Below are 15,079 nucleotides of genomic sequence, written 5' to 3'. Positions count from 1 at the left end.
GCATTCTCCTGCTGCCAGGGGAAATCGCTACACCTTTTCCGAGACTGTCATGGTGTGTTCCCAGCAAAGCCTTTTGAATGCCACCCATTCCACTTCTAAAAATGAGTCCCGAGAAACAAGTTAATGTTTGTCTCTGTCCTAAGCATCAAATGTTCATTAAGGAACAATGTCTAATACGAATACAGAAAAGGTCAATTGTTCATGTGGCTGTTCTTCTAGCCATCATCTTTGTAACTCCCACCCAGTGAAAGGGCGGGGGCATGTAAACAGGTGTAGCTGACCCTAGCTCAGGGACTGGTCGGTGTTGCCATCCCACCGAGTCTAAGAATGAGCATCTCGGACGAGACAGGAATGCCAGGACCCTCAAGAAAGGAGACTCAGCAGTGAAGTCCATGTGAGAGGTGGGGAAGGTAGCACGAGCTCCAGGAACCATAGCACTGAAACTATGAGGCAGAACAGGGAGGCAGCCTTGACCAATGAGGCCCAGTGGTGGACTTGCTGGCCCACAGGGCAAGGTAGAGGCCAAGGAACCATGAGCCAAAGGCCGAGGGTTAGAGAGAGACATGCCTACACCACCGCTGCAAAGGACTGTTTCATGGCCCTAACATGTTGTAAGCCACTCACTTCCCTAATAAACCTTATAATTGCAAATTTTGTGCGGCCATTGCACCAAATGATCAAACCCGGAGAGTGATAGAGTGCTGAGGGAGGGAATGGCTGGTGTCAGAATAGGGTAAAGAAGGATGGAGGTGGAGGTAGGTCTGACCTCTGCCTTATGGAAATTGAACTTGTGCTGGTGTCAAATTGGATTCTCCTTGGCCTCTGTGTAGCCAGAAGAGCTCAGATGCGGCCCCCACGCCATTTCCTCAGCCACATGGCAAGGAATTCCTATCCACAACAAAAAGCTGATTGAAACAATTATGACACAACCTTATAATGAAATTCTAGGCAGTTATCAAAAAGAAAGTCGAGATGTGTTACATGTTGTCTGCAAGAGAAGTCTGTGAGATAAATTTCTAAAAGCAGGAGCCTTTGGGTGTGCATACAATTTCTGGAATGTTTAGAGTTTGGGGGGTTCTTTGAATGTTTAGGGTTTGGGGGACTCTATGTTATTTATTGGTTTGGAGGTTTTGTGTTTAATTGTATTATTTTTTAATCAGAAAAAAATCATGATCACAAAAAGTACAGTCAAACGTATATACTGAAATCCATGTACTCAGATATAGGAGTTCTAAGTTCTGATAGGTTAAAGTGTTCAGTGGCTAACCAAAAGGTTGGTAGTTCAAACCCACCAGTTACTCTGCAGGAGGAAAATGCGACAGCCTGCTTCTGTAAAGATTTACAGCACTGGGAACACTGGGGTTAGCCGATCCGCTCCTTCCTCTATCACGCATCCTATCCGATTTCCCATCCCATTTCATCCCATCCTATTCGGCCCCGAAGAATTGGTGTCGATTCAATGGCAGTGGGTTTTTTTGGGGTTTTTTTCCCTGAAGCTGAAGCTCTTCCTCTGTACCTTCTATCAATATCAAAAATGCAAACCCGAATACCTATCGAAGGTAACTTAATTTAATTGTAGGCAAATTAAAGGAGTGAAATAACACGATATAAGACAGTAGGATGGGGGAGGTAGGCATACAGCACACACTCAGTGTAAACACATTCAAGAAATTTCAAAACATCAGGGTACTCAAAATACGCTTGCTGGCTGAATTTGAACAGTATTACTAGAAAGCAGACTTATAGTTTAAGGTGGCACCCATACAGGACATAACTGAAGCTCTCTCACAACATTACACCACAACTGAACCTTCCTGCCCCTCTCCTAGGACTAGACTAGGGAATTTGATAGACCATTTAAGAAAATACTTGTAAAATGACCTTCCTAGAGTTTAATGTAGACACAAAGTATCTCTCCTGATCAACGTGTCTGCCTCCTCCCAAAACAGAATCAGAGTAACGCAGTTTGTTGCAGTGTCTGTTTGTTATTTGTTGTGGGACAAAAGCCAGACACTCTCCTTAGACTAGGTTTTCTGATGCTGTTTTTCTCACCCACCCCCGACCACCACGGAGTTGTTACATACTAACTTTGACAGTTACAGTGTATGTAATAAGTCATAATTTAAAAATTAAAATATAAAGTTAAAAAGTAATACTACTAATAATATAGTAATAATATATAATGTATTTATATCACTTGAAATATTTTTGAAATTCAGATTAGACAGCAGAGAATTAAAATAGATTAATGTATCAGAGAAATTAAAATTATCATTCAAGAAAGTAACTGCTAAGCCATGTACATTGGTATTATTTCTACTGCTGGGCTAAATATTTAACTCTAAAATATGGACTGAGAATATAATATGAGGAATTTAGCAGCTGATTTGGAAAGGAGCAAATGAAAATGACAGGTTAAAAACATGACAGCAGAAGGAGGCACGAAGTAGAATAAAAAAGAAAAGTTAAAAAAATGCACTGAAGAATGTGTGTATAGAACCTATGGTACATAAAATAAAATAAAACAAACAGCATCTTCCTTCGGAAGCTAACAACCAGCTAAGTCTCCTAGCAGCCTCTTTCATTTCCTCCCCAGGCTGTGCCTCCATGGTCTTCTGGTCCCCCCACATCCCCCAGGGCATGTCCTCCCACTGCCTCCCCCGCTGATTTGCCTCCCACTAACTATTAGCCTCTTTCTTAAAAACTGAAAATGAGAACATAAATATTCTTCAAACTTGAAGTCTTGGAACGAAGATGTTTATTAAAAATTAAAAATTGATGGTAGGTAATTATCAAAATGAAATGTGCTAGAATGAATAATATTAAAATTAATTATTAAATCTTTAAAATGATATTTTATTTTTATATTTATATGCTGTTCCCTTACCAGGAGTAGAAATTTCAATGACCAATGAAATGCTGAGAAATTCTTTATTTAAAGGCTGACAGTGTATAGATTCAAAATATGTGCTAAGTCAAAAATGTAACTTTGGTGGTAAAAAGCTAAGCAGTGCTCTGGTCAACCAGAGGTGTCTATAGCAAAGCGCACTAACCAGTCTCTTGCTCTTAGTGTCTGATGAAATAAAGTTTAAAAAGTAAATCTCAAAAATATCAGTGTATCCTCGTTATTTTTAAGGAACATATTTTTTGCTGTTTACATCTTTTGAACTCTCATGAACATGGGATAAAACTAAATATTTTATTCACATATATTGATTCATTAAAAACATTTTATTCACTTACCAAGTTCCCTGAATAATAAACCACCCTTTCTTTTACTTCGATTAATTGAACCACACAATTTTTGGTGGGTGGTCAGAAATTTTTAGCAAGTAAAGATAAAGTTGAATGAGAAAGTACTGTTACACCAATATTTATATAGTTTGAGGTATGACACTAACAAGACTCCAGGGTATAAGCCTAAAAGAGCCTTTTGAGAAAAATCAAGGAAGAAATATCATATACTGATTAATATTAGGAAAGTCTAACAAACAAACAAAATTATCTTTCCCCCTGCCCAATCTAGAACACCACAGTGGGGTATGAATGACAATGGACCTCTCTGAACCAGCAACAAAAGTGAATGCAGCACACTTTAAACGATGCCCACAGCAACAGTGTTCAATAACATTACAGATCACATCGCATGTGCTGATAATGCAAACAGAATTGCGAAGGTGAAAGTTACTATAACTCTCAGACAGCAACGAAAACGAGGATGCAATGAGATTAAAGCACGCCTCACTCCAAGACAATGAAGTGTGGGAGAGCCGTTGAGCACTGTGAAAACATCAGAAGGTTTTACAAAAAGCCTGCAAGACAGAAACTCTGTTTACTGTGGTGCCATAACCTACCCACCAAAGTGACTTATCGATGCCCAGCATCAACGCCTAGAAACTCAGATTCAACAAATTAGCAGCAAATTACATGATGGTTGCAGTTCCATTTAAATAAAACACCACCATGACAGAAGCCAGCGATGGAGTTGGCAGTGACTCTGAAGAAGCAGCAGTAATCCATAAAGGCTTCTTAATTTTCTTGTCATTTAAGAATTAAGCCACTTCCAGTTCACACACATCCTACCAGGTGCAATAAATTGATGTCATTATGAGCCATCAGGAAATACCCACCGAGACCGCTACCAACACTGAGAAGTTTTGTTAAACAGCTGTGTGTTTTAATTGATTTGTATTATTTAAAACAGGAACCGTTAAAAGTCAGTTCTCGGATGTTGTGTAAAAGAGACGCCTAAAGACTCCAGGGAGACTGAGTTCAGAAGAAAGCCAATCACTGGAACTTCACTCGAGCACTTAAGATTATTACTAGAGGAAGCACAATTAAATCATCACAGTTTATCAGCTATCATTATAAATCACCAGGCAACATATCAAGCTTCATTATTTAAGAATCGTTAACCAGCCATTTCCTGCATAACTGAGGCTTAAAAGCAATCTAATTCACCAAAAGGTACCTAAGGAGTTTTGCTTTTTATTATGTTTTGGTGTTTTGTTTTTGTGTGTATTTTCTTCCCCCTATGCCCTGGGAAATTCATCATACAAAGATAATGAACGCTCACTGAAATTAATTACCATATTTTTGCATGTCTTAGGGCATGCCTGAGTATTCAACAAGAAATCAATGATATTTGGAATGTGCAAAATCTATATGCACAGGCATCTCCAATTCCATTGCCTACTGAAACCAAAACCCAGTCCCAGTGACTGACTCCTAGTGACCCTGTAGGGAAGAGTAGAACTCCCTCTTGGGGCTTCCGGGTCTGTGCATCTTTCCAGGAGCAGAGAGCCTCACCTTCCTCCCTCAGAGCACCTGGGGGCTATTTTTCTCTGACCTCGAGTTTAGCAGCCCAATGCATAACCCGGGCTCCTTTCTTTCCATTGCCCACAGATCCTCAGATTTAAGCCAGTTCTCTCACGGTTCTTGAGTTGTGGCAACATATGAGAAAAAACAATCAATGGGTTTCTCTCCAGGTTTATCCACCCGACCCAAATTCCGTCACTGCATTCAGATCGTTGTCTCTAGTTTTCACAGATGGAGTTAGAGGACTAAGTAGCTCACATTTAAAGTCCACAGTCCCGGTGTTAGAAAAGATATATTCTAAAGAAGATACAGCACAGAATGGGTTTTGAACACAATTCTTAAAAGGTCACACTCCCTAAGAGAAATGGTGTATGGGGTGAGTGTGATGGTGGTGGTGGTCTGTCTACGTGTGTACAAATCACACAATACAATGGAACTCCTTGTTTGGAATTTGAGAATAAAGAGGATATGAGCCTAAACCCATGGGTTTCAGGAGTTTCCAAGTCTCATAGAGAAAATGCCCTTCCCTCATTAATAGGTTTAGGTATTGTAAAGCTGAAGCCATAACAACTTGTCTGGCTATGAGAGGGCTAACGACAGTCACTGGGGCAGTTTCTGGTCCTGGCATGGTCACGGGAAGGAATGAGTACAGCATGGCTGACTTACCCCTACGAGGGACCAAAGAACGTTTAAGAATCCCCAGAAGATGTTTTCATTTTTAAAACATAGAAAAGCAAAACCCAAAAAAATTTAGGTCAAAAAAATCTTTTAATACGATGTTAATTATAATAAAGAGTATACAATGTCTTATATTTAGTATATTAATTGATATACTGATTATATTACAGATAATATTAATATATTTTATAACAATGAACTCATAAGATATAATTTAAAATAGATTGTAATTGAAGGAGGGGCCTACAAAGGCAGCTATGCCTAACACCCATCAGAGAGAAAGAGAGATTGAAAGAGAGAAAGTCGGGAGCATAGGGAGGGGGAGAAAAGGGACAGAAGGAAGCAGAGATGCATGGTACCCACATTCAGCTAAGGTTCATGTGTTCGGTATTAGCTCCAAAGTGTAAAGTGGGGGATGAGTCAAGTCCTGAATTTGATCTCGTTTAATCCTCATGGCTAAGAAAAGCACGGAGGTAGTGTTGTTCCCCTGGAAGGAGTGGTGATTAGGGTCGTTACAAACGATCCCTGGTGGTCCTGGGACATAAGCGCTGGGCTGCTACCCTCAAGGTGGGCAGCTCCATCAGGTAAGCGCTGCACAGCAGGACAGGGACGCTGTCTGCCTCCACAAGTCTCGGAAACCCTACGGAATTGCTGTGGGTGGGTATCCACGGCAGGGGGGTTGGCTTGGTGGAACAATATTTCCGTAATACAGTTACTTCTTAGGTGCTGGGCAGTGTTCGAGTTTACACATGTTGCTTCATTACTCTTCTCTCTAAAGGGGAGAGAAGACGAAAAGGCTCAGTAAAGTGCCCTCGGTTGGTGAGTGGGATGATCAATCAGCTTCCAGCCTGCTCTGAGGGAGTCCAGCAGCTGGGTAAGAAGCTCCTGGAGAAAGTCTCCCCAAGCCTCCCAGAAGACGGAGCTGGATTTGCTTGGTCAGGAACTGGGCAATGTGAGTGGCGACCTCACCAGACTGCAGACCGTTGGGTCTAAATACCTCAGGAGCCAACCTGAAGAGCTTTTACCACTCAAGGAGGGGGACGATACTGATGTCAAAATTAGGATACTAACGATAGTGGATTAAAATGTATAAAATATGCATACATATTTATATCCACGAGTCCAGAAATGAACATTTTAAAATGCCTTGTTTACTTTTGGAGGCCGCTAGGCAATCAACTAAATTGAAAGCATGAACATCAAGGGAAAGAAGCAAACACGTATCATCCCTCTTATACAATACAAAGCATACTGCTAACCAAAGGTTGGAGGAGTAAATCCACCCAGAATTTTCCCAAAAGAACAGCCTAGTTCTGTACCTCCCCAAAGGCAACCTGGAAAAGACTCTGGTACACAGTTCCACTCCGACACCCGGGGGGGAGGGGGCCAGGAAACTGAAGACTATGTGACAACCACTGTGTGTTTGCACTATTGTAGTCACGTTTGTGTTTTAAAAGAATCCTTCTCAGAAAGAAAACTGCTTTGAAAATGAGGGCAACATATGTACAAATGTGCTGGACACAATGGATGAATAATATATGGATTGTGATAAGAGATGTAAGAGCCACCAATGAAAGTATTTAATAACAATAATAAAACTGCATTATTTATACATATGATTGTACAGATATGCAAATATAAGGTTCATATTTGTACATATTTTAATAAGGATAGCTGTTTCTTTCCTTTTTTAATGAAAATATCATTTTATTGGGGGCTCTTACAGGAGGACAACATATGTACAAATATGCAGCATGATACAATTGATGTATGGATTGTGCTGTTTATGTTCTTAAACTATACTTGAAATGATTTGCCATTTAGAGGAAGTAATGTATAAACTCTATAATACATTTCATATGATTTTTTTCTTCATGAATATATTTTCCTTCAATCATTGTATTACCAAATATGAAATAAATGGTATTGCTTCTAAGATAATACTGAACTTGTCAGAATAATGTTATATTACCTCTATGGTGTTTATGTAGTTCCTAATGAAGCATATATAATGAATATTAAAGTTTAAATGAGTCTTTCCCTTTTTAAAAAAGTAAATTTGTGTTTTGAGATAAATGTAAATTTCCATGTAGTTTTAAGAAATAATACAGAGATCTTCATGCCCTTTACTCAACTTCCTCCAACAAGAGCATCTTCCAAATCCATAGCACAGCATCACGGATTGACAATGATTCAGTGAAGTGCAGTGCATTGCCAATGCCACACAGATCCCTCATCTTGTCTTTTACACTCGTGGCTCTACCTCCTTAACTCTTGGCAACCACTAATCTATTTGACACTTTTATAATGTTATCATTTTAAGAATATATACGAATGGAATGAGACACTGTATACCCTTTAGAAGGTGGCTTTTGCACTCAGGCTGCTCCCTGGAGATGCATACGGGTTCCTTTGTGCATCAACAGCTGGTACCATCAGCTTCATAACAGGACGTGCCATGGTGGCTAAAGCATTCACTCACCCACCTAAGGATAGCTAAGCTATTTCCAGTGTGGAGTATTACAAGTAAAGCTACTATAAACATTCATGTTAGGGCCTATCTATTAATAATATTTAAATTAGTTTAAATATTTAAGGATGATGTTCTTCTACATACATAAAATGTTCCAGATAATGGGGGCTAAGGGAAAAACACACACACACACACACACACACTTCTGAAGATCAATGGAAATGCTTATTAATATACTTGTCAGAGTAATCTGACACTATGAGCCGCTATCACTCAGAAATAGATCAATTTCTAAAACAGGCCAATATAAACGGAAAATCATATGGAATCATTTATAATTGCTAGGAATTATAGGCACACATCATGAGCAATGGGAAATAGATAAAGGATGTCTAGTTGTGGAATATTTGAAAATTAATACTCTTGAAAAATAAAAAACATTAAAAGATGAGAAGATATAAAGGCTTGAAGGTAAACAAGTGACCATCTAGCAGAGAAACAACAAGCACACATGGAAGAAGCACACCAGCCTGTGTGGTCGGGACCAGCAGGCAATGGAAGACCACAAACAAACAAACAAACAAACCATACTGCTGAGAATGGAGCAGAGACCCAAAGTCTATCTGTAGACAATGGGACATTCCCTCACAGAGGTGACAGGGAAGGAATAAGTCAGCCAGGATGCAGTAAAGCACTGATGAAACAAACAATACTCACCTGGTTCTTTGAGGCTTCCTCACCCCCCAGTATCATAGCCCTAGTATGTCTTTCACTGCGGGCTACACTGGAGCATGTGCACAGAGAAGAGCTCATGACACATGGAATTCAGGAACAGGAATGAGAGTAGTGATGCCCAGGAGGGGGAGGAGGGGGGAGGGGACAAAGGGGGGATCGACACATAACCACATACCCCTGCCCCCAAGGGGATGAACAACAGAAACCATGGGGGAAGGGAGACAGTGGTCTGTGCAAGATATGAAAATAATAATAATTTATAATTTATCAAGAGACTACAAGGGTGTGAGGGAGAGGGGGAGAAAAAGAGGAGCTATACCAAGGGCTCAATAGAAAATAAATGTCTAGAAAATAATGATGGCAACTTATGTACAAATGTGCTTGACATAATTAATGTATGATTATTATAAGAGCTCTAAGAGTCCTCAATAAAATGTTTGTTTGTTTGTTTGTTTAGGATGAGAAGATAATGTCTAGAATTTTCTTTTGAATTTCCCAGATGAAATGAGATACAGAGAAAATAAGACTAACCATTAGTCGATGACTACATTATATTATTTCCTCTCCTTTTGGGTATGTTTAACATTATCCATAATATAAAGCTTAAAAGGGAAAAAAATCACGTCACTTCTCCAAACCCTACAGAACCACACCCGGCAGCACATCATCCTGAAGTACAGCTGAACGCACGTTTTTCTTTTCTCATTTTATGACTGTCGCCCGCGATACAGTCATCGGAGTTCTTTCTCTAAAGCACAGATCCCATGTCCTGCCGGCATCATTACTGTAACAGTCCCTGTGCCAATTTAGGCAGATTCATCCTTAGCAGCTGTTAACTTTCTTCAGGAAGTTCGTTACGAGGCTGCAGGATTGAAATAATGGGGTGCCTGTTATGCTGGACAAAGGCAGGTAAGTAATCGCCATAATCAAATGCATGAGATTCATGAGTGGCTTGTATTCAAAAGAGATGGTTCTTGTTAGACACGAACAGGTCCTTATATCAAGACAAATTCTGAGAGAACAGAAGTGTGATTACTAAATATGAAGAGCAACACACTACATGAGCACAATCAAGCCTGAAAATGAAGCGCCATGTAGTTCATATTATGCAAAGGTTGCTTTTGTTGTTAAGCCCCTCTAGGGGACTGTATCTTATTATCATGTTCCATCTGAAATCTAGTAGTTCTGTAACCTAATGCTGTCAATGGTGTGGACTATGCAGCACCACCAATATTCTACCCACTCTTGTCCATCTAGTGCGACATATCATGCTTCCTAGGTCGGCTTCTAGGAAAATGACTTGCTCTTTCTCCTGATGCAGATTTACAGAAACGAAGACGGATTCTTTCGATGCCCTCAAAGAAAAAGCATATAAATATCAATCTAATATCCCAATATAGGATTAAAAGGTAAGACTTCTACAGCAAACATTTGTGATGGTTTTAAATAAAGAAATGATTAGAAATTAGTTTTGCTTTTTTTTTCCTGCCTAGATTTGGACTGTGGTGAGGAATTAAATAGGAGGTGGCATAGTTGTTCCCCACTGACTGCTAACCATAAGGTCAGCAGTTCTAACCATAAGGTCATCAGCTTCTCCAAGGAAGAGAGAGGTTTTCTACTCCCACTAGGGTTACAGTCTCAGAAACTCACAGGGGCAGTTCTACCCTGCCCTGTAGGCCACCAGGAGTTTGGGTTGTTTTTTTTTATTATCCTATGATAGATAGGGAAGAAGTGGCCCACTCGTAGGCTGTCTGTAAAACACTTAAATGCCTTTACATTAAATATATTAGTTAATTCAATTAAAAATAATGAAGGAGCAGATTTGTCCGTTTGGTTGATTTGGCAGTTTAAGAGTCCTACTGATGGAGTCGAGTCTATTGGCAATCCTTACAAAATAGGAAACTATATTGGGAAACTAGAGAAAATAAAGTTAAGTTCCAAATCGTTTTCTTAAGTCGTAAATCAGAACACAGACATGTGGAATTAAAACTTAAAATGGCATAGACCACTAGGAATTGTGCAATAGACTTGCAATGAGGGGATTAATAATAGGTCTGCTAGTGACAGCAAAAGCAATAGGATGAGAATTAGGCTCTGGAGCATAATGAAAAAATTAATTGAGAAGTAGCGGAGAAAAGGGGTGCTACAGTTAAGTACACATACATCTTTGGATCCTCTCTTCCATCCCTTTTCATTTTTCCTGGACTCTGATAGCTAACACTTCTCTGGGTCCTGTGGATTCTAGTTCGATCGGAGGCATTTAGAGACAGTTGTGGTCACTGACAGCACATTGAAAATGTGAAATTCTTCGCACTCACACTGACATATGAAGGCTGATCTATGATAGTTTGCCTGAAATAAAGTTTTCTTGCCAAAAATCTTGACAACTGACTTGCTCATTTTTCATACACTTTTGGGTAGTAGCCACCTATGTCGGGCCATCGAACTGGGATATCATATCATTGTGAGTTGGGGTGATCTTAGGGAAAGGCAAGCATGAGTCAACGGACAGAAATAGGCAGATGGAGTAAATCAGGAAGGCTTTAAAGTCGTAAAGAATTCCACAAACAAACTGCAGAAACAGATTCGGGGAAACGAGTAGTAGCATTGTCTGGTTCTGAGACCCGGTGATGGCAAAGAACAGGAGACAAGTGTAAGAGGGTAGCTGGACCAGGAAAACCCACTTCAGTGGAGCCCTGGTGGTGAAGGAGCCCTGGTGATGTCCTGGCTACACACTGGGGACTAACTACAAGGTCAGCAGTTCAAAACCACCAGCCACTCTGTGGAATAACGGTCAGGCTTTCTACTCCTTTAAGGAGTTGTTGCTGCTGGCTGGGGTCATCGAATTGGTCCCGACCCATAGGGACTCTATCCACAACAGAAGGAAACACTGCCCTGTCCTCTGCCATCCTCATGATTGTTTAAGCCCTTTGTTGCAGTCACTGTGCCAATCCATCTCATCTTGGAACTCACTGGGGCAGTTCTGCCCCCTCTCATAGGATCTCTATGAGTCAGAATTGACTTGATGGCAGGAACTGTAACTCTTTACAGTTGAGTTGGGGCCAAGGAGGAGCAGCCTTTGAAGTAGAGGTAAGGCACCCAGAACACATTCCACAAGCCTTCGGAGAAAGATCGCAGGTTGGCATATGTGTAAGGCAAAGAATTATTAGGATCGTTCACAACTTTATTGCCTCCCCTCTTTCTTCTGTCTGGCACTGTGGGTTAAAGCATTGGGCTGCTAACCACAAGATTGACAGTTCAACTCCACTGGAAATTCTAGGGGAGAAAGACGCGGCTGCTTGATCTCATAAGGATTTACAATTTTGGAAACCCTATGTAGGATCCCTATAAGTCATATGAAGTTGGATATTGCATGAGAAGAATCCATGCATTTGACTCATGATGCTGGAAAGGAATACTGAAAATACCATGAATTGCTGAAAGGACAAACCGATCTGTCTTGGAAAAAGTAAGGCCAGAGGGCCCCTTACAGGCAAGGATGGTGAGATTTCATCTCACATACTTCAGCCACGCTGCCTGGAGAGACCAGTCCCTAGGGAAGGATGTCATGCTTGTAAAGTAGAGGCGCAACTAAGAGAGGAAAGACCTCGATGAGATGGATTGACCCTGCGGCTGCAACAAGGGACCGAAGTCGAGGAACACGTGTGAGGATGGCGTCGACCAGGCTGTGTTTTGTTTTATAGTGCATCGGGTTGCTATGGGTTGGAATTGACTGGATGGCACCCAACAACAACAACACAAGTCAGAATTGAATGAATGACAGTGGGTGAAATAAACCAGCTGCAGTGGTTAAGAAGGTATGACTAATGGTAGGATAGGGGAGGGAGGAGCAGACTAGTAGAATAATAAGGCTTGGCGGTGCTCCACATAGCGCCTAGTGGCTGGCTGTAAGAGGTGGTAGTGGGAGGGAAAGGGGGCCCTCGCCTGCTAATAGAAAGCTTAGAGCTTTAAGTCCATCCAGAGAAGCCTCGCAAGAAAGACCTGGCATCTATTTCTGAAAAACCAGCCATCGAAAGGCCTAGGAAGGAGCACAGATTTACTCTGGTGAATGTGGCCATCATGAGTTGTAATCAAATTCAAGGTAACTAGTGAAATATACATAACTTGCAATCTAGTTTTATCCTCAATTAAATCTAGAAAACAGTTCCTTGTGGTAATTGTCAAAATGCTGCTTATGACATGCCAAGGATTTTTGTGATAAAAAACCAAAATTGTTATTACTGTGAGCACACACAAAAGACGGCATAAAAATTCTAATGGCTGATACAGTAATTTTCAAAGGAAGCTTTGATTAAGCTTAACTGAGGCTAGAGGGAAAAAAAACAAAGATTTTGAAATAAGTAAAAATGATTTTTACAGAGACTATGATTGGTTGCAAGGTGATGAGTATTTTTAAATTTCTAAAATAATTAACTCCTACATTTGGCAAGGCACTAGTAATGACTTATATGATTGGCAGATCTATTTTCTCTACCTTTGCAAATCACTATTGCAAATCTATTACTAATCATAAGTTAATTTTCTGTTTTTTGCAAATGTACCTATTAGTCAAACTATGAAGCGTTATAGCTGACAGAAGTGAAATAATATTTCTTAGGATATATGCCAACTTAGTTTCTATACGCATTTAAAGTTTTCTTGAGCAACTCTCATATACTAAGTACTGTGCTGGAAATCAAAAAATAAAGCATAAACACCCACTGCCATCAAGTCAATTCTGACTCCGTGATTGTATGTAGGGTTTCCAGGACTGAACATCTTTACAGGATATGTATCTCAATGCTGAACCCAGAGTAAAATAGCGGTGTATGCCCTCACAAGCAGGAGCTGTCTTGTGGAAAAGATAAGCATTAAAACAACAGAGAAGGAGAATAAAAAGCGGTGGTAAATGCTATAAAGGAAAACTTAGAGGACGCCGAGAGAAGCTGGCGATCAGTCTCCATGAAGACTACAGCTAAGAGAGCCCTCTGGAGGAGCTCTACTCAGGGACACCAGGCGTGGCCAAGCCAGTTTGGATTCTGAACGCTTATAGCTAGGGGGCGACCCCAAACCTGGGTTTGAGAAGATGTTTGCAGAGAGAGCTAGAATAAAACAGGAGCAGAGGGCTAAACGGTGTTTAGTAACATGAAGATTGTTTCTAACCTGTTGGCTGATGGTGTCCCAGGGCCCCTGCAGAAGCCGTGTCTTGTAACACTCATGGACTTCTTCCCACACGTCCTTCAGAGTTAAAGGCCTTCCATCTGTGTAAGGGTGAGTGAAATACTTCCAGTTAGAAATTCCATGGACACATGGTACTTGGGGTCTACCTAGAAATACTGGAAGAACACTGTGTTACTTTGGGTCCATTAGAGAAACAAATCCACAGAAACTCATATGTATAAGAGAGAGTTTTATATAAAGGGTAAGTGCACATCAAGCAAACATCCCAACCCAGTGCTGCCCAACCCCATATTAGTCCAACATTAACCCATATGTCAGACACCAATCCACAAAGTCCTCCTCCAGCTCACAAAACACACACAATGACGCCGACTGCAGGAGGAAAGCCGAATCAAATGAGTGTGTAAGCATCTCTGGCAGGGGTCTCCACACGGCTGCTCCAGCACCCAGGGCTGCATCGAGGTAGGGCCATGTGGCTTTTCCTCAGGGATGTCTTGCAGAAAGTGAGCCTTGCAAACTGAAGCAGGCAACTGGCTAAGGCAGCTGCACCCTGGTCCAACCATCAGAAAGCAACCGACCCGAGAACTAGAAAGTCAAGGCTCATGGAGCAATGTATCTCTCCACATATATTTATCAGCCAAGTTGGTACAATAAACTTTAACTATGTCAAATACTGACATTAAAAAAAAGTTTACTGGCACATATTCTAATTACATATCAAAAGAGTGTTATATGAATTACTATTTCCTTCCTGAGGAAATGGGAAGCATTCAAACTCCTTGTGCCATCTTGCAGTTAAAGTATTTGCTCATTCATTGTCTCTAGAAATTTTACAAAGAAAATGAAAATCATGTGTTTTAGAGAAAACGGACAGCTACAAGCAAACTAGAAACCAGGCAGGCAGACTTATACTTTCAAAAGCTCACTGCCACTGAGTCAATACCAACTCATAGCAACCCTGTAAAACAGGGTAGAACTGTCTGAGTTTCTGCGCCTGCAGCTGGTTACAAGAAACAGAAGCCCATATGTCTCCTGCAATGTCTGCTGGTTCCGGACTGCTGCTCTCCCGACTGCGGCCCAAGATGTAACCACCATGCCACCGGGCCTCCTAGTATTTTCCCCAGTCTTTACAATTGAAGAGACTGCGATCACATTACTGAGAGCCTATAATGTTCATACAGAGGAGAAATCACA

The 15,079-nt window shown here is 40.8% G+C and overlaps 1 protein-coding gene across 8 annotated transcripts in view; it reads right to left on the bottom strand.

Moving 5' to 3' along the window:
* The window catches only part of ATG10 (autophagy related 10), a 350,444-nt gene that overhangs the window by 72,514 nt on the left and 262,851 nt on the right, over nucleotides 1-15,079 (bottom strand). For all 8 annotated transcript variants that reach the window (XM_075541240.1, XM_075541243.1, XM_075541239.1 and 5 more), the window contains one exon: nucleotides 13,868-13,965. In XM_075541240.1, the coding sequence (XP_075397355.1) occupies nucleotides 13,868-13,965 (98 nt within the window). The remainder of the gene's footprint in view (nucleotides 1-13,867; nucleotides 13,966-15,079) is intronic.

Source organism: Tenrec ecaudatus, chromosome 2, assembly GCF_050624435.1.
Source record: "Tenrec ecaudatus isolate mTenEca1 chromosome 2, mTenEca1.hap1, whole genome shotgun sequence".
Classification (NCBI taxonomy): domain Eukaryota; kingdom Metazoa; phylum Chordata; class Mammalia; order Afrosoricida; family Tenrecidae; genus Tenrec; species Tenrec ecaudatus.
Note: the sequence above shows the minus strand (reverse complement) of the source record. Positions and strands in the feature narration are given on the sequence as shown.